The sequence below is a fragment of the Eleutherodactylus coqui genome, chromosome 11 (assembly GCF_035609145.1).
Source record: "Eleutherodactylus coqui strain aEleCoq1 chromosome 11, aEleCoq1.hap1, whole genome shotgun sequence".
Taxonomy (NCBI): Eukaryota; Metazoa; Chordata; class Amphibia; order Anura; family Eleutherodactylidae; genus Eleutherodactylus; species Eleutherodactylus coqui.
In genome coordinates, this window is record NC_089847.1 from 131837255 (window position 1) to 131865007 (window position 27753).

A 27753-nucleotide genomic window follows, 5' to 3' on the forward strand; every position below is an offset into this window, starting at 1 on the left:
AGGTAAGAAAGAACTCAAGTGGAACAGCCAAAGACCTACAAAAGACTCAAGAAACTAGACCTAAAAAACCTGACATAAAATCTGTGATATAAAATGCTGTTCTTGAATGATCAATATAATTCCTTACCCCTGTATCATAGAATTCTGCACTTCAGTATATAGGATTTTGTATTTATTTCAGGTCTGCAAAGAATGATGTAACATTTAGGGAAAAATATGCAGCCCAAAAGTCCAGCATTACAGGCCAGGATAGCAAATATCTCCATGGCCACCATGTATTTGCCTTTGGTGCTGAGATAAGCCGGGATCGTGGCTATCCAGACACTGCAGAACACCAGCATGCTGAAGGTGATGTACTTGGCCTCATTAAAACTGTCCGGTAATGTCCTGACTACAAAAGCTGTAATAAAACTAACAGCGGCCAGAATCCCCATATAACCCAGGACAGAGTAGAAGCAAAGATCTGACCCTTCATTACACTGAACTACCATTTGCTCTTTATAAGAGTGTGTGTCTAGCTCCTGGAAGGGGGGAGATAAGGTCACCCAACTCATACAGAGAATAACCTGGACAGAGGAGCAGATCAGGAGCACACAATTAGGTAGCTTTACTCCAGTCCATCTTCTCCACACACTTCCAGGCTTGGTGGCTTTGAACGCAATGCAAACCATTAGGGTCTTGGCCAACAATGAAGAGACGGATACTGAGAGTAATATTCCAGTACATATCTGGCGTAACATGCAGGTTCCATCTACAGGACGGCCGAGGAACAAGAAGACACAGAGGAAGCTCAGCAGGATGGAGACCAGGAGGACAAAGCTCAGGTTCTTGTTATTCGCTCTTACAATCGGGGTGTCCTGATATTTAATAAAAATCCCCAATATTCCTGCTGTCAGTGTAATAAGTAACATGGATCCGGATAGAACAATTACTGATATCACATCATCAGAGTAAGAGAGAAATTCTATCAGTTTGAGAATACACTGAGTCTTGTTCTCATTTGGCCACTCATGGTCGGGACATCTCCTGCACTTTTCACTGTCTATAGGAAATAAAAGCTCATAACATCACATAATAAGGCAACAACAAAACATGCGGGGCTTAATAAGCATCTGTACAATACTTGGCAACCCCGTGGGCCTTTATAAAGCTCCTTGCTACCTTTGCACCCTACCGGCACCTCACGATAAAAATCATGGAGAGATTGAAGGGGTAATAAAGCTCCCAGCTAGCAGCTTAGATGCCTCAATCAACACTGACCACAACATCTAAATGGTTAAATGCTATCAATCACTGTTATTGCCGATTGCAGCCATTAAAATAGGGTGTCAATTATTTTAAACAGCCGGCACTTGTCAAGTATGGACTGAGCTTGGCTCCCGAGTTCATTCCATATCCTGCCATTGTAACACCCCAATACACTAACAGTTGGTATGGCCGGAGCTGGAACTCTGCTGTAGAATAACAAGGGAGCTGGTTGCACACCACACTCTACCTTGACTAGGAATAACTCACTGAACACTCCTCCTCGGTGACTACGGGAACTGCAACCTCTCCTCACATACTCCTGGTTGAGTCTGCTAACTGCTCTGCATCACTTCCTTTTATCATTTCTCTCTCTACCGGCCCACTTCCATACGGACTTGTATGTTGTTTCCCGCCCTTGGGGCTCTGCACCAGTGAAATTAAATCTGACCGTCAGTCAATCAGAGGCCAGCTGACATCAATGATGAGCTCTAGCTTATAGCAGAAGAGGAGACACAGGGTCGCTCCCACAGACGGCACCTCCTGTATCCATGGACAGCATACAGACAGGTGAGACAGGACAAGTGTGCTGCTAGTGTTCTGTAGTATCCGCTGGACCACTACACCATGACCTATGATATGATAGAGGCTTAAACCTTTCCAATCCAATTTCCCTGCCACCCACAAACTCCCCACCTCTTATTTAAATTGGGAGGGGAAAATGCGTTGTGGATTCCTTGCAATTATTTTATTACCATTTTCTTGTGCCATTTACTGTAACATACATATGCAGAACAGCCTTCAGCATCAGAGGGCAGTCTTGTATGCTGTTAGAAACATGTGTTTAACCTCATCTGATAAGGGAGCTATGTAGGGAAAGCCTAACGTCGGACGAGGGCCAACACTAGATTGGAAGCGGTTAATAGGATAAGAATAGCTGACCAGCTACAATATAAATGCTATATTTGTAAAACATTTAGATAGGAAACAGAAGAAAAAGAAGAAGAAATACTTACCAGATGTGTTTGATATTTCTCCTTCAAAACATGGTATGCACTCATAACAACAAGAACTCCTTTCCTTGAGTACATGTTTTCTACTTCCTGGTAGACAACTTTCTGTGCACCGGGCCTTTGGTATCTGGACAAAAGAGACACCATAGTCTCTTAATTCTTTTAAATTAAGAAACTTTACTCCCTACCTTAAACCCCATGGCCTTCCTTACACTTAGAATTCAGGCTGTTCTTAATAATCAAGGAAAGCTTTTTCTGATGACCTCCTTCACAGCAAAATCTTTAATTTCTCTATCCAGGAACCAATCGCTTCAAAATGTCAATCACATATTCCACAGCTTGGGAGAATTGGTTACACACCAAGTATAGTAATGGGTAAACTTTTGTAAAGTTCAGTTCCACCAGATTGAAAAGTTGCATTTGGTCCAAATTAGTTTGAACCAAACCTGAACCTCACCAATACCCCTAAAACTGGTGTATAACACTGTCTAAGAGCCATAAAAGCCCCGCATAGCACTACTAGGTCACCTAGGAGTGTATCTAATTACTTTTGAATTGTTTTAAGGCAAAGTTATTGAAGAAAGAAGAAGAAAAAGAAGATTAATTTTTAGAGATGAGCGAACGTACTCGTTGAGGGTGATTTCGCAATTGAGCACCGCCCCCCGAATCTTTTTGCCCGAGTAGTCAGTTACTCGAAAAAAGCAGTGCTCGATTGCGAAATCGCCCTAAACGAGTACGTTCGCTCATCTCTATTAATTTTCCTTCTTTTAACTTCTCCTTCTTTGTCCTTATACTTTTCCTTCTCATTTTTCTTTTATTCCTTTGTCACCTTTTTTTAAATAAAGGAAGAAGAATTTTAGTAGGTTTGGCCGAGACAACGTTTAGCAAAATTTCTGAGCCAGGCTGTAGACCTACAAGAATTGACCAAAGAATCTAAAAAAGCCAAAACTAACTAGCATAGACTTTTGTTGACACTTTGCACAAACAGCCGCCAGTACTGGTGGTGAGGAACTGTAAAAGCATCACAAAAGTCAGCGCCACAGATGTAGCTGGAGCTACAGATGGTGTTCACTCAGTTGGTCAGATGGAAAAGGTAGTCAATTTGCAAGTGAAAAGTATATATGAATCCTTGATTTTATTTTTCCCAACTGTAATGAAATGACTGTTGTAAGGCAACTTTTCCAGATATTTAATTGAATATTTACAACCATGTCAAATCACAATCTGCTCACTTAAAGTATACAGCACACATTGTGCAAGAGCTGGGATAAAAAATAAAATGGACGATTCATATATACTGGATGTAACCTTATTATATACAGTCATTGAATCTATAAAAGGCTGTGAAGCAGTCTTCTTCTTATATAAAAAGGAGCGATCTATGGGATTATCAAGTTCAAATCTATTGCATAATGTATAAAATTCAGCCTGCAGTATAATTATTTTATATATAACTATGAGTTCTACTTACAGATAAGGGGAACTACTATGGAGAACAGATTCCCTAGCTTAGCAAACCTCTATATGGACTGGTGGGACACTTATTCATCTTCCTAGGAGAATAGATATGGGTGAGTCAGGTACTATGGCAGAAATTCATAAACCATATCTTCTTCATATAGGAGGAAGCGGATTTCTCCAGATATATTCCTTAGTGCACTAAGTAATGATGACTTTCATCTTTCTTTCACCCCTATCATTAATACTAGTGTGACAACTTTTCTTGATTTACCTTTTTTTGTGGATTACCATTGATACTGATTTAAAAATTACGATAAGTCAATTGACGAGCAGTTTCATTTTGATGATCAGTTGTCACTTCCCACAAAGTTATTAAATATCCTGAAGATTTAGGTTAGAAGAATAAGACAAAATTGCATGCAGACTTAAGAGTATATAGAAGAAGCAAATATTTTAGAAAGGAAAGCCAGACAAGGGCTGAAGGCCTAGGGGTAAGCCAACCTGATATGGCCTGGGGGCAGGAGAATTGAGAAAGGAGGGTGTTAGAGGCATTAGGGGCACAAAGAGCCCAGGGCAAGGTATGTTATAGGCCTCTCCAGCACTACGTTGCCACTCTCGTGGCAGCCAACAAATTGTGTCTCAACCGACCTCCCTAATTTTTTGGTATGGTAGCAGTTGAGGTGTTCTTTTTCTTCAGAGAATCAGGTGTGTGTGACTGGTGTTTGTGTGATTGTCACTTCAGCAGTGGTCTGGGAAGCTTTTGAGTTGGTAATAAATTGTGGGGGTAATTCATAGTGGCTATGTTTCCCCAAGATTTTACTATGTAAGTCTTGTACTTGGACTGTCTTACTTTGCACTCCAGCTGGATGATGTCCTAAGGAGTGGATATATATTTTAAAACAGCCATCTATGCTTGCTTGTGGTGCCTGTAAAACTGCAGGAAGCACTTTTTTTCTCAAAGTTGAAAAAACCCTTTAGGGAAGTAGTAAACAACAATCTCTGATGAAGAGAGGAGAGTGATCTAAGTGGTGCTTAGCCTTAAGAGACTGCATTGCAGGGAGAGAGAGCTGCCAGAGGAGTGAGGAGTCAGCTGAGAGACACGTGTGAGATGTGCCCTGTAGTGCCCCAGAATAGGGGTGCCTCCAACACTTCAATCTCTGTCTTCTGTGGTGTGTTTATGTGTTTGTACTGTTGGATGTGATAGACTGTGTTGTTATGTCTATTGGCTCTGTCTGGGTCAATGTTAGGTCATTTGTCTGGTGTCTGTGTTATCCTAACCTTATGTGTCTTGCCAGTTACCTTGTCAGTTAACCTAAGCATGCCTAGGATTGGCTAGGTAGCTCACCCATAGCTCGGGTTTGATTATGAGTGCAACTATAAAAATGTAGAGCATGGGATGAGAGGAGGGACTTTAGATAACAGAGTAGGAGAGGTGTGTGTTTGGAACTAAAGAAGAGTTCAAGTAGAGCCTAAGAAAGCTGGGCTCAAGTCAAGCTCCATAGGCCAGATTGGAGTCTTTTTCATTCCTGCTGGAAGAAGAATCCCAGACCGGGCAGACCCCTTGAAGCTCAGAGAAGAGAAAGTCTTTTCAAGTTATAATCCTGAAATTTGTATATGTGTTTGTTGTTAACGGCTAAACTGTTGGAATTACTAGTAATAGGAAACTATAACGTTGGAACTGGTTTTTGAAATCTTTGCAAATGTGGAGTAAACTGTATACCTTCGGTTTATGTTATCAAAGCTGGTGTGGACTCTTTATTTTTGACCAACCAGATAATTTCTACTTAAAGGTACTGGCATCACGAGAACAATTCAATTTACTCGCTATTGTTACTGTTATCTCTACTTGCCACTGTGTGCAGCTGGGCCAGGCTGCTTCTAAATACTACGGTCTAGTACGGTAGAGCCACCATTGACAACCATCTTATTTCCCCACCAGCGCCCCAACAAAGGTATGCACTCGGCTGTCACAATGTGTCCTAGAGATTTTGTGCCTGTTAGAGAGTGCTAGTGGCACGAGAAAGGAAGAAACCTGAACTGAGAAGTGCGGCCTCATAATCAGAACCAACATTGCTGATAAAACAAAGCTGCAGGGACTACAGAGATACTGCTACAGAGAGTTTACATCATCCTGCAGCTGTGTGGGGTAGCCCCAACAGATGTCCAAACACACTTCACCTATGCTAAAGTACCAATCACACTAGAGATATATGTAAGTGAGGTGGGTCCTCAGAAAAAAAACAATGTGTGCCCACAGGCAGTGACTGAAGCGCAGTCCTGCCTGTTAAAATACATAAGCTCAGGCCAATGCCAGAGAAATGCATATTCATCCTCCAGTTGTAGACAAGAGTTTGAATAACATTTGCATTAATTTCAGACTGTGTGCAGGTGACCTCCACTGCTGGGTTAAAACATTCAGTGGTACTACTTTGTGTTTTATTGCTACACTTTGTGATTTGTAAAAGATTGTTATTCTGCACACATTAGAGCATATATCCTTAGGTAGAGTTAGTGAGATTATCGAACATTTCTGTAATAGCTTCATACTTTATCTATTAACAGAAGCTTCCATTCCTAACCTATTCCCAAAATACATTTGTTAAAATAAATATATATGTATCTTTGCAGGCCACATCATACTCTGGTTCCCGTGACACCTGTCCCTACCTGCAACAGTAGCTCAATATTTTCTTTTTTGTGACTTTGTTCCAGCAAACAGGGGTGGTCACAGAGCTCAAACTCTGCTGATTGGACAGTGGTGGTATCTCCTTGGAAATTGCCACAAATGCCTAAAGCCCCATTTACACAAGACGAAGATCGGGCAAGGAGAGAGGGGAGAAAGGAGAGAAATCTCCTCCAGCTGCCTTGCCCCTGTACTGCCGCTCTGTCAGAGAGCCAGTGACACTCGCTCTTGTATGACAGCGTAGGAGCGAGTATGTGCGGGGACAAGTGTCGGGCATTATTTGCTCGACATTCATCTTGTGTAAATGGGGCTTAAGATTAGATGATACCATTAAGGAATACTTTGGGTTAAAGCATTAGAGTTAGTTCTTGTAGATGCCAATTATTTGTTCAGATTCACTGAAGAAATGTCAAAACTTTACTCACAAAGTTTCATGATGATGATACATTACCTCATTGTTGATAGTTTTCCACTGAATTAAGCTTTCATTGATGATAATGGCTTTTAAGCTGGGCATATGTGAAAATTCAAATGCAATGTCGCCAACAATACTTGAGAACAATGTTTTATTGACTATAATGTAGTTATGAATTTCGTAGTCTTCTGAGATTTCTCTATTTCTCTGGAAAACCAGTTTACCAAAAAGTTCTAGATACATCAAAGTATGATATACCTTTGGAATAAAAGGGAAACAAATCTATAACCACACATTGAAACATATAAAAACAGCGAAATAGAAAAGCCTCAAGCAGTATATTGTACTTTTTCTACACAATCGTACCATTTTGCTTGTTTGACATATATGGTTTGCTGCAACAATGGCAACCATTACCCATAGCAGCTGCTAGGGACAAATTATAGGTAAGGCACATTGGTACCTGCCCAAGGCCCTCCACCACCCAATCTTCCTGATGGCAATATGGTGATCCTCTCCAGGTGAAAAGAGGTAGAGTTCTACCCTGGCTCCATAACACTCACAAACTATAGTTGAAAGGACTATTGTATTTCTTGCTTTCTTTCTTATATGTGGATTTTGTAGGATGTCAAGTGGGATCCATATCCCCACAGTGTTCCAAGAGGCTCCTGCAACCCTAATTAATCCCTAGAAACAGCTATGAGAACTACCACAAGAGGGAAGCTGATGACCGAAATAAAACTAGACTTTCATTCACCCAGGAAAAAGAATCTAAATAATAATAATCTTAATAATAATAATCTTCATTTATATAGCGCCAACATATTCCACAGCGCTTACAAGAGAAGACCATGGTTACATGAAGTAATCAATTGATGGAAACCGTAGGCGTGAGGGTCCTGATATGTCTTGGAGGCAGGAATGAGAGGTTTGAATTAAAGGGGCAATTAGTCTTATTTAGTTAGCAGGGCAATGGGCGCTGGCTGGGTGGTAAATTAAGATGAGGAAAAACAATGTAGGGTGGCGCGGTGCTATGGAGGGCTTTGTGGATAAGGGTGGTGAGTTTAAATTGTATTATGTATTTGACAGGCAGCCAATGCAGTGACTGGCACAGGGCAGAGGCAGCTGAGTAGCGGCCGGACAGGAAGATGAGCCTGACTGCTGCATTCAGAATAGATTGGAGAGAGGCGAGTCTGGTGCACAGGAAGCCCATCAGCAGCGAGTTGCATAACTCGAGCCAAGAGTGGATGAGGGCAACAGTAAGCGTTTTTATCGTGTCCACGCCCCACCACCTGCGCTAGCGACCCTCTTCCCTCACACCTCCTCTTCCCTCACACTATCATATCCCCAATGCTAAAGAAACTAACTCTTGACTCGACCCATGCTGCCAACTACCGACCCATCTCCAAACTACTAGAACGCCTATTTTACTCCGGCCTTAAAAGCTATCTCTCAGAAAACTCTCTTCTTGACCCCCTACAGTTGGCTTCAGCTCCCTACACTCGACAGAAACTGCCCTGACTAAACTGTCAAACGACCTCCTGACGGCCAAATCGAAGGGCGACCACTCCCTACTGATCCTCCTCGATCTCTCTGCAGCATTTGACACTGTTAACCCAAAACTCCTCCTCAGTATGCTTTGCTCTATTGGACTAAAGGATATTTCTCTCTCCTGGTTCTCCTCCTACCTATCCGACCGCTCCTTCAGTGACTGCTTTGCTGGCTCTACCTCCCCTCCTCTTCCCTTTGCTGTTGAGGTCCCCCAGGGCTTGGTTCTCAGCCCTCTCCTCTTCTCCATCTACATAGCCCTATTGGACAAACCATCAGGAGATTTGGCCTTCAGTACATTCTCCATGCTGACGATACCCAGTTATACACCTCTTCCTGTGACATCACAGCAACATTCCTCCAGAACGCCACTGACTGTCTGTCCTCTGTCTCTAACACTATGTCCTCTCTCTACCTAAAACTGAACCTCTCAAAAACTGACCTTCTCCTGTTTCCACCCTCTACTAACTGACCTCATCATGACATCTCCATTTCAGTGTGTGGCACCACCATAAATCCCAGACAGCATGTCCTCTGCCTTGGGGTTATATTCGACTCCAATTTCTCCTTTACCCCCTATATCCAATCTCTCACCTGAATAGTAGAGTGGAAGGTCCACCACGACTGGAGCTGCTCTTAATGAGTGCTTCTCCATTCTGCAAAATCAAGGGTGTTAGTGGGGGACCCTGCTCTTTCACATGCGCATGCTCTAATAGGGCAAATGAACAGGGTTGCGAACAGGGGTTTACTGGTCATTGAACCCACCAGGAAAAATTGCAATAGGCCAGTGCAGGTGCTGACGTATTGTGGTGGAAGTGCTCTAAGCTGAAAAACAACAAAACAGTTATACTTATCTACTTCACTCTCCCCTCATAACATTTGCAATACACACCCCACAATGCCCCAGCTCACTCACAATCACACGACAAACATGTAATTCCATCGGCCAGGCCTTGGCCACATCAACACTGAGGCAGGGAACTGGCCATAGCGATCGTGTTACCTGAAAGTCAGACAGATTCCGGTGTAGTATGTACTGCAGAAGCCAGGAGCAATGTAGTGAGTATAACTGTTTTGTTACTTTATTGTTTATAATAGTTATTTCTACTAAATGGTATTGGGGGGAGGGGAATGAAGCCTTATTACTTAAAGAGGCATTATTTAAGGGTGCCAAGTGGGACATTTATTATTTAAGGGGGCATAAGCCACATTATTTATTAAGGCATTATTAAAGGCATTATTTATTACTTAAAGGGTCATCTCTGCTTACTGGGATCACAAGGGGCATTATTTATTAATTACGGAGGTCATGAGGGGCATTATTTATTCCTTGTCTTGCCCATAAGGGACATTATTTTTTCTTTAAGGATTAGTGAGGGGCAATTATTTATTACTTAAGCGAGCTATGAGGGTTATTACTACTAAACATGGCCATGAGAGGTATTATTTATTATTTAATGGGGCCATAAATTACATTTTAAGGGAGCCATTACTTATTATTTAATGGGGCCATAAATTTAACTATTTATTACTTAAGATGGCCATAAAGGAGTATTAGTTATTACTTAAATGGCGATAAGGAGACCACAAGGAGAATTATTACTAAATGTAGGCAGTGAAAGGCATTATTACTGTGATTGGGAAATTGAGTCAAAGTTGTCTGTATGTCAAATTCTGCAGAGACTAGTTGTGACTAAGAGGAGTCATCATGATGGTCTGGGCCAGGTGGAAAAGAAAAGTGTACAACTTCTGTCAGAGGGGACACCACCTGTGATCACTGGGTATAAAGGTACTGTAATCACTTATACAGTCTGCAGAGCATCTGCAAAGAGCTGATATCTACTTCTATATGTTCACTGTATGGAAGATAATATTGTTCTTTGTATATTTTAACAGTATGGTGGTATTATGTGATCATGATTTGGGGCATATTATTAGACCCTCATATACAGTTGTTATTGGTAATATCGATCTTTGTAGTGGTCTTTATTCAGTTGCAGTAGGATGGTATTATTCCATCAGTACATAGTTGTAAAAATAGTGATCATAGTGTGGTGGTATTATTTGACTCAAATATAGGGGTTGTTATTGGTAATATTGACTCTTGTAGTGGTCTTTGTTTAGTAGCAGTTGTTAGGTGCACTGTTCAGACACAATCTTATGCTTCTGTGTCTGGCAAATATGGGCGTCGTCCCATTCTCTCTGTTTCCTGAGCTTATATTCACTCTCTTCCAGCACTCCTAGGGTTAATAGCTTCTGGTCTCCTGTTAAGCTGATGCTCCTTTTCCAATCACCATCCTATATAGCTGCCCTGGGCCTTTCAGACCTTGCTACAGTGTAGTTGGGAGTTTGATCTCTTCACTTCATGTCCAGCCGCTGGAGTTGTACCTGCCTGGCACTTTTAAAAAAAAACAGACTGTCTAGGGCATGGAGTGTGGGCCGCAGCCAACATATATTTCCTCTCACGTAACCTCAGCTATCCAGGGCACTGCAATGGGAATTCTTTATGTACCGTCTGTGTGTTCCTGCTAGCCACCCATGCTGCGGGTGCACACAGACTTGCCATAGCGGAGTTGTACCTGCCTGGCACTTTAAAAAAACACAGAATGTCTAGGGCATGGAGTGTGGGCCGCAGCCAACATGTATTTCCTCTCACATAACCTCAGCTATCCGGGGCACTGCAATGGGATTTCTTCATGTACCGTCTATGGGTTCCTGCTAGCCACCCATGCTGTGGGTGCACACAGACTTGCCATAGTGGTTGTACCTGTCTGTCCCCAAAACACTGACAGACTTGAGTAGGGTGCAGAGTGCAGATGGTTTACCCCTTGCGTTGTTGATGAGGTATCTGACACCCAAACAGAATGAGTAGTGTGTGGACACATGGAGTCCCGATTGCTATGTCACTCGCAGCACCTTGGGCCACACAAGGTGTTTGCTGGGACAGAGGCTGACCCAGGGTCCGCTCACATACTTCCCATACCGAGTATTGCTGCATTGTGGAGATGTGTAGAAGTGCTGGGCTGGCAGCGGAGTCCCCTTTATACCCACGTTTACAGCTCCTGACGGAGGTGGAAAAGGATTGGAATGAAGATGGAACGTCAATCTATTATCAATTCTCAACAGCATTGTGGGCTATCGCCCCCACCTTTCGAAGAGAGTTGCTGCCTGGCCTTGCCAACCCTCTGCAGTGTGTGCCTCCGGTTCCTTCTCATAGCGGACGCACTTATAAATAGACATGAGGGTGGTGTGGCTATGACGCCAGTGTGTGGCATGAGGGCAGCTGAAGGCTGCGCAAGGGCACTTTTGTGTGCGCTGCGGACGCAGGGTCATGCGGGGGGGGTTGGGCAGCATGTAACCCAGGAGAAGAGGCAGCGGTGTGTCCCACAGGCAGTGATTGTGCTTTGTTGGAGGTAGTGTGGTGCTTAGCTAAGATATGCCTTGCTAATGAGGGTTTGTCTGAAGTAAAAATTGTTAGGTGGGGCTGCCCACTCTTGCTGCTATTGTGGCTTAATAGTGAGACCTGGGAGCCTGAGATGCAGCCCAGCATGTTGCCCCTCGCCTGCCCTACCCGTTTCTGTGTTGTTTTCATCACTTTCGTAGGTTTTGCAGATTTTCACAAATGAAAACCTTAGCGAGCATTGCTCATATACAAAAATGCTCGAGTTGCCCATTGACTTCAATGGGGTTCGTTACTCAAAACGAACTCTCGAGCATCGCGGAAAGCTCGACTCAAGCAACGAGCACCCGAGCATTTTGGTGCTCGCTCATCTCTACTGTCCACCACTGTCGTGTCACCTGCAGGGATGAAGAACCCATCTGCCGCATGCAGCAGATGTTTTCTTCATCCCTGCAGGGAGTAAAGAATTCCCTGCAGCACCTGTCACAGATGTGAAAGATGCGGCAATGGAATTCTAAATCCCGGCGGTGAATAAAGAATTCCCTTACTGCAGCTGTCACAGATGACAACTGCGGTAGAGGATCCAGCTGCCAGCACCCCGTAATTTTTTTTCAGGAAAGAACTTTAAATATAAGCCCTTCCCTGAAAAACAAGGAAAACGGGGGGAAAAAAACACATAATCACCTTTCTTTAGCTGCCGGGACTCAGCCGCGTCCTCTCTGTGCTGTCCCTGGCTCTGCATTGAAGGTCTTTGAGCAGGTGGGAAATTAAAATCCCAGCCTGCTGAAAGAGGACACGGGGATGAAGAACACATCATAATTTAGATAAGGTAAACACATCATAGTTTAGATTTAGGTAAAACGCACAGGACAAAAAGGGCTCCGTGAGGAATAAACGAGTGCCAATAAGGAAACCAATGTGTTCCCAGCCTTGTAAGAACCAATAGAAATAATGCCTGCCTGCCCATATCCAAAAGCATATTGGCTTGTCCATTTACGGGACAGGGGTGAGGACCCAAGAAAGAGTTAGTACTAGTAGGAGAACAGGACCAAGATGATATCAGGTCTCTGTAGATCCTAGTGTGAGGGAATTAAACCAGACAAAGAGCTCTAAGATACATATGGGGTCAGTGTGGTTAAATATAAAATCTGGGTAATTCCTGAATAAGATCGGAATCTGTATGGTCCAATAGAAAAGTTCTTATGTGGCTCAACGCGTTTCTGTCGCGTAAGCCACCCGTCAGAAGCCCTTCAAAAAGATAAACCATAAATGTGTATGATATAGGAATTCTGATATGTGTCCAACTAATGAACCATAAAAATAGCCCAAAAGTAATTAGAAAAATCAGGAGAGTGCCTAGTAGGTACTAGGCCACCTAATAGATCCTAGAGATAGCTTAGGAGTTGTTTAGGATTAGGGATAATGCCTAATAGTGGTAGGGAATAGTTCCCCGGGTGGGATCTGTTTTTGTGTAAAGAATTGCGTATGTCACCCTACAGGCTACATTTGCCCAAAAATATACATGTGTGGCATGGAGATAGAGACCCACATTATCCATTTGGCAAAAGAAAAAGAACCCTTTTCTGCGAGTGTATTAACAGCCGGGTTTGTTGTCAATAATAGCAATACCTAGCTAATGAAAGAGATTTGTTGCTAAGAGAACCAAAAAACAATAAAATCAGAGACCCTAGCAGCATCCCCAGCCCTGAACCAAACTATTCATTTGCTTGGTTTACTAAGTGCCTGCCAGTGTAGACCAGTATTTATGTTGTCTGTTGATACAAGCCGCACGTTTTCAGATTTTAGTGATCTATTATTAAAAGTTACGTTTTAAAGTTTAGCCTTTCTCTACTCCCCTGCGTCTGTGATTTCCTATCATGTATATCTACCTCAAGGAACAAAGTAATGAGACATACAGGATATGTAATGAAAACCTTGTCTACAAGAAATAAACTGTGCTATCTATTTGAAAGTTAACCTCCTGCTTTCTGGAGTCCCTTCTCAACACTGTTAACATCTGCACTGAGGCACCACACTACTCTCCAGGGGAGAGGACAATTTTTACTTTATTTTTCCTATTTTTATTATTTTGTCTGGCATGTGTTTCGGCCCGTATACGGACTGGCATCATGAACTTGACAACTACCACCTTACCCTACACTACCTCGCTGGTAGCCCTGTGGAAAAGAAATGCTCAACGAGGCAACCAATCACACTGCATTGATTTTCTTCCCCGGCAGACATCTATCCATGGCCAGCTGTCACCCCATCAAACACCCACCTCCATAGCCGAGGCCTGGCTTGGGTGCTGCACAGACATACACTGAACAGGTCATTGTTCCTACCTAATGTCTGCTCATCTCACAGATAGAAGGAAACCCCACTTAAAAGATCATGCATGTATAGATAAAACAAAAAGCTAGTTCAGGCATTTGCTCTAATTCTGTTGAATATTCATCTTTTTATTATTTGTATTCCTGTCTCTATTTTTTATCTTATCTATCATCTGTTATGTACATATAGCACCCATCATAGTCATTTCTGGCGAAGGGGCGGCTCCCCAAAACGCATTAAATATTGGCAGGTTTTTTTTTTAAACCTATAGTAAAGAAGAATCAGGTAAAACTACCCACTTAAATACCATTTCATGAGAATTGTGCCTCAATGTCCACAAATTTTCACAATTCCCTTCATCTTTTGTGCGATAATCGTTGCGTCTAAGCGTGCGGTCATCGTGCACTTTTTGTGCACTGCTCGTTGGTCCTTGAATTCAAGTCAGCCTAAAATTCATTGTGCTGCCTTTTTAGGACTGCTCACTGAGTTCTCCGTGGGTAGTGCTGATAGTATTATTATAGCTATTTAACCCACTGGGGAACAATAGAGTTACAAAGTTACGAAGTAGCTGAGTTGCTACTTAATAGTTTATGCAAAATGATCACTCAAATCGTTGTTTGAACGTTTTTTGAGCGATCATCGCTCTGTGTAAATGGGCCTTTACGCTCTGTTACAAACGGTTTAGCTTTAGTAGACAGGCAGCACCTTAGTTTTTTTTCCGTTATTTCTTCCTGCACAACAGCAACAAAAGGATCTCCATTCCTTATTTACTGCCTTTGGATTTCTTAGGCCTATGGCTGCCATGTCTACACATCGATGTCCCATGGTTGCATTTGCAATCTAACCACCTAGATGCCATGGTTGCTATTGACTGTGGCATTTAGGGAGTTAAATGACTAGGAGTGTAGCTTTGATACTGGTCATCACAAAGAGAGACCAGCTGTCAGTCAACACAATACTCTTGTGCTAATTACTTGGGTGCTGGACCCTTGATTTAAATGTCCATTAGAGATGAGCGAGCACACTCGTCCGAGCTTGATGCTCGTTCAAGCATTAGGGTACTCGAGATGCTCGTTACTTGAGACGAACACCACCCGGTACTCGAGTCAATTACATTTACTTCCCCGCATGTTTAGCGCCATTTTCTAGCCAATAGACATGCGGGGAAGGCATTACCACTTCCTGTTGTGACGTCCCATGCCCCCCCCCCCCTCCCCAGTAGTGAGTGGCTGAAGAGATAAGGTGACCGCCGAGTACCAAACTGGTCCCGCCCGCGGCTCGCCTCAGACGCACGCTGGCAGAGGTTAGGGAAAGTGCTGCTGCTGATATAGGAAAAGTGTTAGAGTACGATCCTGTCTTCAAGAACCCCAACTGTCCTTGTTACGGCTACTCTTCATAGTGAGCATTACTGTTGTGGCTGGCTGGGAGCAGTAGTGCACCAATTTTTTCTTTTCATCTCGGGCTGTGCAGGCCATTTCAGCTATAGTGTTCTCAGTCTGCAGTGTATTATGCAGAATTTAGCGAAAGAGCTGCTTATAAAGGGAAAGTGTTAGAGTAGGATCCTGTCTTCAAGAACCCCAACGGTCCTTCTTAGGGCCACAACTGACCGTGTGTATTATACTTGTGGCTGGCTGGGAGTAGTAGTGCATCAATTTTTGTATTACGCATCTAGGCTTGTTCCCAGCCTTTCAGTAATTGCGTTCTCAGCCTGCAGTCCTGTACAACCAGCTCTCACCGTGAAACTGCTGTCTAATATTTCCTACCTACTGCGAACGACTTCAGTTATACTGTTCTGTGTCTGCAGTGCATTAGACTCAGTGTAGGGGCACAGCCACTTCTATAGGGAAAGTTATATACACTATATAGTCCTCCTGATCCTCCGTGCAAGAACCCCAATGCTCCTTCTTAGGACTACATCTGACCATGTGCATTACAGTTGTGGCTGGCTGGGAGCAGTAGTGCATCAATTTTTGTATTACACATCTAGGCCTGTTCCCAGCCTTTCAGTAATTGCGTTCTCAGTCTGCAGTGTATTTTGCAGAGTTTAGGGGAAAAGCTACTTATATAGGGAAAGTGTTAGAGTAGGATCCTGTCTTCAAGAACCCCAGCGCTCCTTCTTCAGGCTCATTCTGACCATATGCATTATAGTTGCGGCTGTCTGGGAGTAGTAGTGCATCAATTTTTGTATTACACATCTAGGCCTGTTCCTAGCCTTTCAGTAATTGCATTCTCAGCCTGCAGTGCCGTACAACCAGCTCTCACCATGAAATTGCTCTCTAATATTTCCTAAATTCCTAGCCTACTGCAAACGACTTCAGCTATACCGTTCTGTGTCTGCAGTGCATTAGACACAGTGTTGGGGCACAGCCACTTCTATAGAGAAAGTTATACACTATACAGTCCATATCCTCCGTGCAAGAACCCCAAAGCTCCTTCTTAGGACTACATCTGACCATGTGCATTACAGTTGTGGCTGGCTAGGAGTAGTAGTGCATCAATTTTCGTATTACACATCTAGGCCTGTTCCCAGCCTTTCAGTAATTGCGTTCTCAGTCTGCAGTGTATTTTGCAGAGTTTAGGGGAAAAGCTACTTATATAGGGAAAGTGTTAGAGTAGGATCCTGTACATCCAGCTCTCACCATAAATTTCTCTCTAATATTTCCTAGCCTACTGCAAACGACTTCAGTTATACCGTTCTGTGTCTGCAGTGCATTACACAGAGGTCTGACCGCTAAACAGTACTGTAATATTTCCTGGGCCACTGCAAAGTATTTAAGCTCTGCCGCTTTGCAGAGCGTCCCACAATACCTTTTCCTTGGTGGGGTTGAGATAGCTGCAGTTACCAGCACTATCCACTGGCTTTAGAGTCTTCTACTACTCCACACAGCCTCTATTATCTACAATTCTCTGTAAGTGGTAAATTACCCCTAGGTATCAGCGCAAGACAGCTGGTTAAATTTTTAAAGTCACAGCATAGAGCCTCCACTATCCACAAGTCTCTGTGTGCGGTGAATTAGCCACACTTGTCAGTGCTGTACAGTGGGGTAATTTATTTGGGCCCTGCTCTATTCTTAATCCGCCATGATGAAGTGTAGGGGTAAGGGTCGAGGACATGGACGTGGACGTCCAAGTGAGGGTGTGGGCACACGCCGAGTTCCTGGGCGGGGTGAATCACAGACGGCTGCTGCGGGATTAGGAGAGAGGCAAGTTTCTGGGCTCCCTAGCTTCATATCACAATTTACGGGTCCACGTGGTAGACCTTCATTACAAACAGAGCAGTGTGAGCAGGTCCTGTCGTGGATGGCAGAAAATGCATCCAGCAATGTATCGACCACCCAGTCTTCTGCGCAGTCCACTACTCCCAGCCTAGGGACTGCAACTCTGAATCCTCCGGCTGCTGCTCCTTCTTCCTCCCAGCCTCCTCACTCCATGAAAATGACATATTCTGAGCAGGCAGACTCCCAGGAACTGTTCTCGGGTCCCTGCCATGAATGGGAAAAAACGGTTCCTCTCTCACCTAAGGAGTTTGTCGTGACCGATGCCCAACCTTTGGAAAGTTCCCGGAGTCCGGGTGATGAGGCTGGGGACTTCCGGCAACTGTCTCAAGAGATTTTTGTGGATGAGGATGATGACACACAGTTGTCTGTCAGTTAGGTAGTAGTAAGGGCAGTAAGTCCGAGGGAGGAGCGCACAGAGGATTCGGAGGAAGAGCAGCTGGACGATGAGGTGACTGACCCCACCTGGTTTGCTAAGCCTACTGAAGACAGGGGTTCAGAGGGGGAGGCAAGTGCAGCAGCAGGACAGGTTGGAAGAGGCAGTGGAGTGGCCAGGGGTACAGGCAGGGCCAGAGAGAATAATCCCCCAACTGTTTCCCAAAGCACCCTTTCGCAGCCAGTCTCCGTGCAGAGGGCTAGGTGTTCAAAGGTGTGGATGTTTTTTAATAAGAGCGCGGACGATCGATGTACTGTGGTGTGCAACCTGTGTCGCACCATGATCAGCCGGGGAGCCACCACTACTAGCCTCACCACCACCAGCATGCGCAGGCATATGATGGCCAAGCACCCCACAAGGTGGGACGAAGGCCATTCACCGCCTCTGGGTCACACCACTGCCTCTTTCTCTGTGCCCCAGTCTGAAACAGAGATCTAATCTCCCTCCAAGGACACAGGCACGAGCGCCTCCCGGCCTGCACCCACACCCTCACCTTCACAGTCCTCCACTCCATCCTGCAAAGTCTCTCAGCGCAGCGCTCAGCTGTCGCCAACACAAGCGTTGGAGCGAAAGCGCAAATACGCCACCACCCACCCGCACGCATAAGCTGTAAACCGAGCTGCTGCAGGGTCTGACAGAGCAGACCAACCTCTGACTTTTGCCGCTGAGCCTCCAACCGGGCATGGTCGTGTGTGAAAATGGCTGTAACCTGGTAGCGGCTCTGCAGCTCGGCAGCCTCACACACGTGCCATGCCTGGCCCATGTCTTCAATCTGGTGGTTCAGCGGTTTCTGAAAAACTTCCCCCTCTTGTCTGACCTGCTCAGCAATGTGCGCTACGTCTGCGCACATTTCCGCTAGCCCTCTATACGGACGCTGCCACCCTGAGGACCCTGCAACATCGATTTCAGCTGCCAGAGCACCAACTGCTGTGCGACATGCCCACATGCTCGAATTCTACGCTGCACATGTTGGCCAGTCTGTACGAGCAGCGTAGAGCAATAGTGGAATACCAGCTGCAACATGGGAGGCGGAGTGGTAGTTAGCCTCGTCAATTCTTTACTGAGGAGTGGGCATGGATGGCAGATATCTGCCAGGTCCTCGGAAACTTTGAGGAGTTTACCCAGATGGTGAGCAGCGATGCGGCAATCATTAGCGTTACCATCCCCCTGCTTTGCCTGCTGAGAAGTTCGCTGCAAAGCATAAAGGCCGACGCTTTGCGATTGGAACAGGAGACGGGGATGACAGTATGTAGCTTGATAGCCAGACCACCCTCATGTCTATCTCAGCGCGCTTTGGAGAAGAAGGGGGAGGGGGAGGAGGAGGAGGGGGAAGAGACAGCTGGGCACACTGCAGAGGGTACCCATGCTGCTTGCCTCTCATCTCTTCAGCGTGTATGGGCTGAAGAGGAGGAGAAGCATCCTGAAAGTCATCTTCCTAGTGAGGACAGCATGTGTTGCGTACTGGGACCCTGGCACACATGGCTGACTTTATGTTAGGCTGCCTTTCCCGTGACCCTCACGTTAGACGCATTCTGGCCAACACGGATTACTGGGTGTACACCCTTCTCCATCCACGAAATAAGTAGAACCTTTCCACTCTCATTCCCGAAGAGGAAAGGGGTACGAGAGTGATGCAATACCACAGTGCCCTGGTGGAAAAAGTGATGCTAAAGTTCCCATCTGACAGCGCCAGTGGCAGAAGACGCAGTTCCGAGGGCCAAGTAGCAGGGGAGGCACGGAGATCAGGCAGCATGTCCGGCGCAGGCAGGGGAACACTCTCCAAGGCCTTTTCCAGCTTTATGGCTCCCCAGCAAGACTGTGTCACCACTCCCCAGTCAAGGCTGAGTCGGAGGGAGCATTGTAAAAAGATGGTGAGGGAGTATGTAGCTGATCGTACCACTGTCCTCCATGATGCCTCTGCTCCATACAACTATTGGGTGTCAAAGCTGGACACGTGGCACGAACTTACGCTGTACGCCATGGAGGTGCTGGCCTACCCTGCTGCTAGCATCTTGTCAGAGAGGGTGTTTAGTACAGCTGGGGTAATCATCACGGATAAACATACCCGTCTGTAAACTGCCAGTGCCGACATACTTACACTCATAAAGATGAAGAAAGGCTGGATTTCCCCAGACTTTTCCTCTCCACCGGCGGAAATGCATCCTCTATCACCACAAAAAAAGGGGGAATCAGCTTTGTCAATTACTCTCGGATATTATTACTCCTCCTACTCCTCCTCCTTAAACAGCATGTCATCATGCTGAACTGCCAATTTTTCTGCCGTCCAAAAGGCTCTGTTTAAAAATGTTTTAAAATTCTTTCCAAAGTTTCAAAAGTATTGATACTTTAACAGAAACCAATTTTTTTTCATAGGGCTGCCAGCAGGCTCTGTTACAAATTAAGCAACAGCAAGCTGTATCTTTAAAAAATGTTTATGGGTTTCGCCTGCCCTCGCGGTTGAGCAATTTTTCAGGGGTGCACTTGTACTCTTCGTACACCAATGTTTCAGGGGTTCGCCTACACTCTTGCTACACCAATGTTTCAGGGGTTCGCCTACACTCTTGCTACAGAATGTTACTGGGGCCTGCCTATACCTTTTCTACTGAATGGTTTGAGGGGTTCGCCTATACTCTTGCTACAGAAATGTTACTGGGGTCCGCCTATACTCTTGATGCACCAATGTTTCAGGGGTTTGCCTATACTCTTGCTACAGAAATGTTACAGGGGTCTGCCTATACTTTTGCTAAAGAAATGGTACCGGGGTCGGCCTATACTTTTGCTACAGAAATGTTACTGGGGTCTGCCTATACTCTTGGTACACCAATGTTTAAGGGGTTCGCCTATACTTTTGCTACATAAATGTTACTGGGGTCCGCCTATGCAGTTTCTACTGAATGGTTTAAGGGGTCCGCCTATACTTTTACTATGGAAATGTTACAGGGGTCTGCCTATACTTTTGCTACAGAAATGCTACAGAGGTCTGCCTAAACTTTTGCTACAGAAATGTTACAGGGGTCTGCCTATACTTTTACTACAGAAATGTTACAAGGGCCTGCCTATACTTTTGCTACAGAAATGGTACTGGGGTCTGCTCATACTCTTGCTACAGAAATGTTACTGGGGTCCACCTACACTCTTGCTACATAAATGTTACAGGGGTCTGCCTCTACTTTTGCTACAGAAATGTTACTGGGGTCTGCCTCTACTTTTGCTACAGAAATGTTTCTTGGGTCTGCCTATACTTTTGCTACAGAAATGTTACTGGGGTCCGGCTATACTCTTGGTACACCAATGTTTCAGGGGTTCACCTATACATTTGCTGCTGAAATGTTACTGGGGTCTGCCTATGCAGTTTCTACTGAATGGTTTAAGGGGTCCGCCTATACTTTTACTATGGAAATGTTACAGGGGTCTGCCTATACTTTTGCTACAGAAATGCTACAGAGGTCTGCCTAAACTTTTGCTACAGAAATGTTACAGGGGTCTGCCTATACTTTTACTACAGAAATGTTACAAGGGCCTGCCTATACTTTTGCTACAGAAATGGTACTGGGGTCTGCTCATACTCTTGCTACAGAAATGTTACTGGGGTCCACCTACACTCTTGCTACATAAATGTTACAGGGGTCTGCCTCTACTTTTGCTACAGAAATGTTACTGGGGTCTGCCTATACTTTTGCTACAGAAATGTTTCTTGGGTCTGCCTATACTTTTGCTACAGAAATGTTACTGGGGTCCGGCTATACTCTTGGTACACCAATGTTTCAGGGGTTCACCTATACATTTGCTACAGAAATGTTACTAGGGTTCGCCAATACTTTTGCTGCAGAAATGTTACTGGGGTCTGCCTATACTCTTGCTACAGAAATGTTACAGGGGTCTGCCTATACTTTTACTACATAAATGTTATAAGGTTCTGCTCCTAACTTTGCTACAGAAATGGTACTGGGGGCCGCCTACACTCTTGCTACAGAAATGTTACTCGGGTCTGCCTGTACTTTTGCTACAGAAATGTTACTGGGGTCCGCCTATACTCTTGGTACACCAATGTATCAGGGGTTCGCCTATACTCTTGCTACAGAAATGTTACAGGTCTCTGCCTATACTGTGGGTGCACAAAGAATTCCCATCACGGTGATTTACCTATCTGGCACAAATACATTGATTGACTAGGGCAGAAATGTGGGCCAAGGCCGAGGTCCTTGGCAGGGTGAAACTCTGCTATGTTTGGGTACTCTGATTTCCTCATGTGTAATACCATGCTTGAGTTCCTTGGGCACGCCTATGCTGTGAGTGCACAAAGACTTCCCATTGCATTGTTTTACCTGTCTGGCACAAACACACTGACTGACTGGCACAAACACACTGACTGACTAGGGCAGAAATGTGGGCCGGGGCCGAGGCCCTTAGCAGGGTGAAACTCTGCCATGTTTGGGCACTCTGATTTCCTCATGTGTAATACTATGCTTGAGTTCGTTGGGCTCTCCTATGCTGTGAGTGCACAAAGACTTCCCATTGCATTGTTTTACCTGTCTGGCACAAATACACTGACTGACTAGGGCAGAAATGTGGTCCGAGGCCGAGGTCCTTGGTGGGGTGAAACTGCCATGTTTGGGCACACTGATTTCTTCTTGTGTAGTACCATCTTTGTGCACCGACAGCATAGGCAAGCCCAAGGAACTCAAAGACTTCCCATTGCGGTGTTGAGCTATCTGACACCTACACAGAATGAATTGTGTAGGGACACATGGATTTCCCATTGCTATGTAACTCAGGGCAGCTTGGGTCACACAAGGTGGAGGCTGGGACCAAGCCTGACCCTGGGCCTGCTCACGTGCTTCCCACACAGAGTATTGCTGCATTGTGGAGATGTGTAGAAATGCTGGCACCTGAGTCCCCTTTATGCCCACGTTTGCAGCTCCTGACAATTTTGTGACGGAGGTAGCACAGGATTGGAATGGTGATTGTACGTCAATTTATCATCCATTCTCAACAGCATTGTGGGCTACAGCCCACACTTCAAAGAGGGTCGCTGCCAACCCTCTGCAGTGTGTGCCTCCCGTTCCTCCTCATCCAGTACGCACTTATAAATAGACATGAGGGTGGTGTGGCTATGAAGCGAGCATGTAGCATGAGGGCAGCTGAACGCTGCGCAGGGAAACTTTTCTGTGCACTGTAGACGCAGGATCATGCGGGGGGGGGGGGGTTGGACAGTAATGCCAGCATGTAACCCAGGAGAAGAGGCAGCGGTGTCACCCACAGGCAGTGATTCTCCTTGGTTGCAGGTAGTGTGGTGCTCAGCTAAGATGTGCCAGCGCGTGTGCCTTGCTAATGAGGGTTTGTCCGAAGTAAATTGTTAGGGGGGTGAAGCCAGACTCTTGCCCCCATTTTGGCTTAATAGTAGGACCTGGGAGCCTGAGATGCAACCATGTATGCTGCCCCTGCCCTTCTCTATCCGTTTCTGTGGTGTTTCCATGACTTTCTGATGTTTTCTGGTGTTTGACAAGTCATGACCTATGCGGAGCATCGGTCCCATACAAAAATGCTCGAGTCGCCCATTGACTTCAATGGAGTTCGTTACTTGAAATGAGCTCTCGAGCATTATGAAAAGTTTGACTCCAGCACCACTCCTGGACAGGATACTCCATAGGAGAAACACGAACTCTCTACCAGTCACTCACATGACTTGTAGTACTGGAACTCTGCACAGCTGACTTCTGATTCAGACACACTTTGGGTAGGGGAAAGACTTCTAGGCAACATCTCCTCTTCATCCATCTTCACCACATGCAGGTTGAAGGTACATGCATGTGGGCCACACTCCAACGGCACACTCCGTACAGCTCCAAAAAGCCAAAAAAAACAAACGCCAAAAGCCCAAAAGCTGAAAAGCTCCAATCATGCATCTTGCACACACATTTATATGACAAGGTCACATGACTTACAAAAGTTACATTTCCAGACATAACCCAGACAGTAACCCATTCAGTGCTGCAGCTAGGCAATACACTTCATATTCATGCAGCATAAAACACACTGATAATATACATAAGCATGAGACTACATAGATCATGTAGAAAATAAGCCCTACCCTGATTTGGGGGGTACCTACCCTGGTTCTGGGAGGCTTGAAATATAAGCCCTACCCTGAAAATAAGCCCTAGCTACATTACATAAAAAAGGAATACATTACCTCGCAGGCTTGGTCCAGGTCCCTCCCGCTGCCCTCTGAAGCTCTGATGCACTTCTTGCAGTCCTCGGACGCCCACAGAACATCACTTCCTGGTTATGGGATTTATAAATTCAACCTGCAGGAAGCTATTGGTGGCTGTGATTTGTTCATTGAGCTGCATTGATTGGTCGAGCAGCGGTCGAAGGACCAATAACAGCTATCACGTTGTGGAGGCGGGAATTATGAATTGGCCAATCAATGCCACAGCTCAGTGCATTGGAGCTCTGGAGAGCAGTGGGAGGGGCTTAGACCTATAAGTATATTAAGACATACACGAAAATAAGACCTAGCTCTTCATTTTGGGAAAACACGGTATAACAGGAGGCCACTTTGTAATTTTTTTTCAGGGCTACTTTGGGTTCCCAATTCCAGGCTGGCTGCAATATTGACAGAAACCCTTTTACCCCTTGAGTGGCACGCCCGGAAATTTTCCGGGACGAGCTCCACTGCCCATAGCAATATAGCCCGGTAGATTTCCGGGCTATGTTTCACTATGGGACCTGCAGAGCACACGTCTATAAGCTGTGGCATTTTGCTCTGCCTGTACAGACCCACACAGAATAGTGCAGGACAGAAGCAAGAAGATATTACCGATCTGCCGGCAATCCCCCACTTGTATTTTCAAACTTCTGCACTGCTTGTTTTACAGGTTGCCATGGAGACCATCGGCTTGTCAGAAGCCAGCCGATGGTCTCTATGGCAGGGAGAGCAGGTGCTTGGCTGTCAGAGGATAGCCAGGCACCAGCTCTTTCACAGCAGAGAATGGGGAAAACCTCTGATTTCTGCTGTGTGAACCCTTTACATGCCGCGATCTATGAGACTGCAGCACGTAAAGGGCTGCCAGAGGATAGCCGGGCACTCGCTATTACACTGCAGAGAATGGAGAAAACCTCCAATCTCTGCTGTTAACCCTTTACATGCGGCGGTCTATGCGACTGCAGCATGTAAAGGGCTGTCACCATCAGACCCCCAGAATGTGATCAGGGGGTCCTGATGGGTCTCTGTGGAAGTCCCCTAAAGGGACAAAAAAAAATTTTAAAAGTAAAAAATTATTCAAAAAATAAAAACTATTTTCTCCCTTTTTTTGTATAAAATTAAAAGCAAAATTACACATGTGGTATCCCTGCATCGTAATGACCCAGAGAAGGAAGTTAGTACTGAGGCATTGCAAAAGAGTAGTAGATGAATGATCATTTGGTTATCATAACTTTAAAGGTATCTGCTTTAGCAGACGTACTGAAACAACTGCCTACAATGCTCGTTGGAATGTCTTTTACTTAGTTGGTAGCAGGAATATCTTTGCTAACAGATTCAATTCTTTACATGCACAGTACAATTTAGATTAGCTTCTGCTGTGGTGCTTCACTCAGACTGCACTACAATATCCACTTGTCACTCACAATTCAGTTCTGTAAGTGATACCTGGAAGGACGCATGCAGAGACGATTCATCAGCACGATACCACTTACAAAAAATATATATGTTATGCATATAGAGCCTCATGTGGCGTAGAGTGTAAGCTCTCGCTCACGACCTGAAGGTTACAAGTTCAATCCCCGAATAGTTAGGGTAGCCGGCTCAAGGTCAACCCATCCTTCCGAGGTCGCTAAAATGAACACCCAGCTTGGTGGGTGGTAATGGATAAAAAAAAATTAAAAATTACCTGAAAGCGCTGCATAATAAGTTGGCGCTGTACAAATAACAAGAGTTATTTATTTATATGAAAAATATGCTTTATGCAAGCCCATGACAACTTTGCACTGGCGTGTAACAGGGACTCTGGTTCTGGGACAATACACATTGTGATAGTAGCCCCCACAACACTGGCTCTAAGCCAAATTGGTTTAGATTAATAACAAATCCATAATCAATGCCTTAACAAGTACAATATTTCACTAGACGTAAGGCCTCATGTCCACGGGGAAAATCAGGCCCGCTACGGATTCTACATGGAGAATCTGCAGCTGGTCCCTCCTGCCCCGCGGACATGAGCGCTGAAAATAAGAATTTAAAAGAATTTACCCATCCGGAGCGGGCGGGGAAAGTCTTCTCTTCTTCACGGCCTGATCTTCTTTTTCGGCCGGCGGATGAACTCATCACGCCGGCGGCACGTCGCCGGCACGTCGCCAACGTGCGTCGGGCACATCCGCCGAGCCGAAGCAAGAAAGATCCGGCCGTGAGGAAGAGAAGACTTTCCCCGCCCGCTCCGGATGAGTAAATTCTTTTAAATTCCTATTTTAGGTCTCCCCGCACGAAAATGGAGCATGGTCCAGATTTTTTCATGCTCCATTTTTTTTTAAATCCCTTTTATTGACCATCCGTGGGTATTTATCTATCCGCGGGTGGTCAATGCATCCCTATGGGGTGCGGATCCGCGCGCGGGAGAAGAGTTAAAATCCGCTGCGGATTTTAATTCTTCTTTTGCCCGTGGACATGAGGCCTTAGTGTAAGTGAAAGTGTAAGTGTCTATTATGTCTTAGTGAATTACTCTGCAATAGTCATAAAACTTCTTAGAATTATTTATGCAAGCAATATATGCCCATAACTATTTATCATCTATGGAGTAACAGAACCAGCTATGGCTATAATAAAATGAACACGTAAGGGAGAACTAAAGAAGACATAAACATTTTAAAACACTGTAACTTTCACTATAACTTATGTTCTCTAAATGGAGACGACCGACTCACCAGCTGTTTTATGCCACTAAACATATTTCTGTCATTTACCTGGAATTGATAGGATGCGTCTGTTCTAGACCGGTTGTCTGGGGAATAGTGTATTTGATGTAGAGCGTTGACCATAATGTGCACTGCATTAAATACTGGGTCATAAAGTGTATCATGCAAGTAATTCCAGGTATCCTTAATCCGCTCCCGTCCTGTGCAGTTGTGTAGGGATATATCATAAATCTTTTCATACAATGTATCTTTTTCTTTTTTTCCTGACGCACAGCGGAATATTGTCATCCACAGGTTCTCAAGTAACAGGTCTTCCGGATAGTTTAAAGGATAGAAGCCATCAATGAAATGCTTTAGTTTTGCATTGTGTTTTGAGAATGTTTTCAGGGACAAGCTTCCATTGAAGATCTCTGGATACTTCTCAATGAGAACAATATTTGGTCCCCAGGAAGGAGTGAAGATCATGGTCACATGACCGAGCCATTTACTTATAGGAGATTCGAATATCTGATCATGGTAGGTTCCACAAAGTATAATCACTTTAACAGGAATATTTTTAATTACCTCAATGACCTTTTGATAATTGTTCATACTCTTATAACCTTTAATCATATCTGTAAATATAAAAGCTACACAAATCTTATGGTATGATAGGAATCGCATTAATAAGGTGGATTCTCTCTGTCCGCTCTCATTATCAGACGTGATAATTCCAACCCAATTCCATTCAAAGTGTTTCAGAAATGAACATAAATGCCTATAAATTTCTAAATCTCCTGAAACTGTCCGGAAAAAATGTGGAAAAAGGTGTCTGTCTCCCAAGATGCTGTCTGTTGCTCCATAGCTGATCTATAAAAGAAAAAAATGTCAACGTGCATTGGAGGAAAAAAGCGGAGGAGAATGAGCTTCCATAGAGATGAGGACACAAACTACAAAAATGTCATATAATATTAATCTTTATTTATTGCCAACATGTTCACCAACACAGAAAGGGGTTCTTTACTGTAAGAGCAGTTAGACTGTGGAACTC

General features: G+C 44.7%; 1 protein-coding gene across 1 annotated transcript; it reads right to left on the reverse strand.

Annotated features, from left to right (window-relative positions):
• Positions 1–134: 134 nt before the first annotated feature.
• On the reverse strand, positions 135–27335 carry LOC136581804 (vomeronasal type-2 receptor 26-like). Its single transcript, XM_066582428.1, has 4 exons — positions 26772–27335; positions 6854–7075; positions 2262–2385; positions 135–1042 (listed from the first exon to the last, which is right to left on the reverse strand). The coding sequence occupies exons 1-4, from the start codon at positions 27333–27335 to the stop codon at positions 135–137; spliced, it is 1818 nt and encodes a 605-aa protein (XP_066438525.1).
• Between the last annotated feature and the right edge of the window lie 418 nt (positions 27336–27753).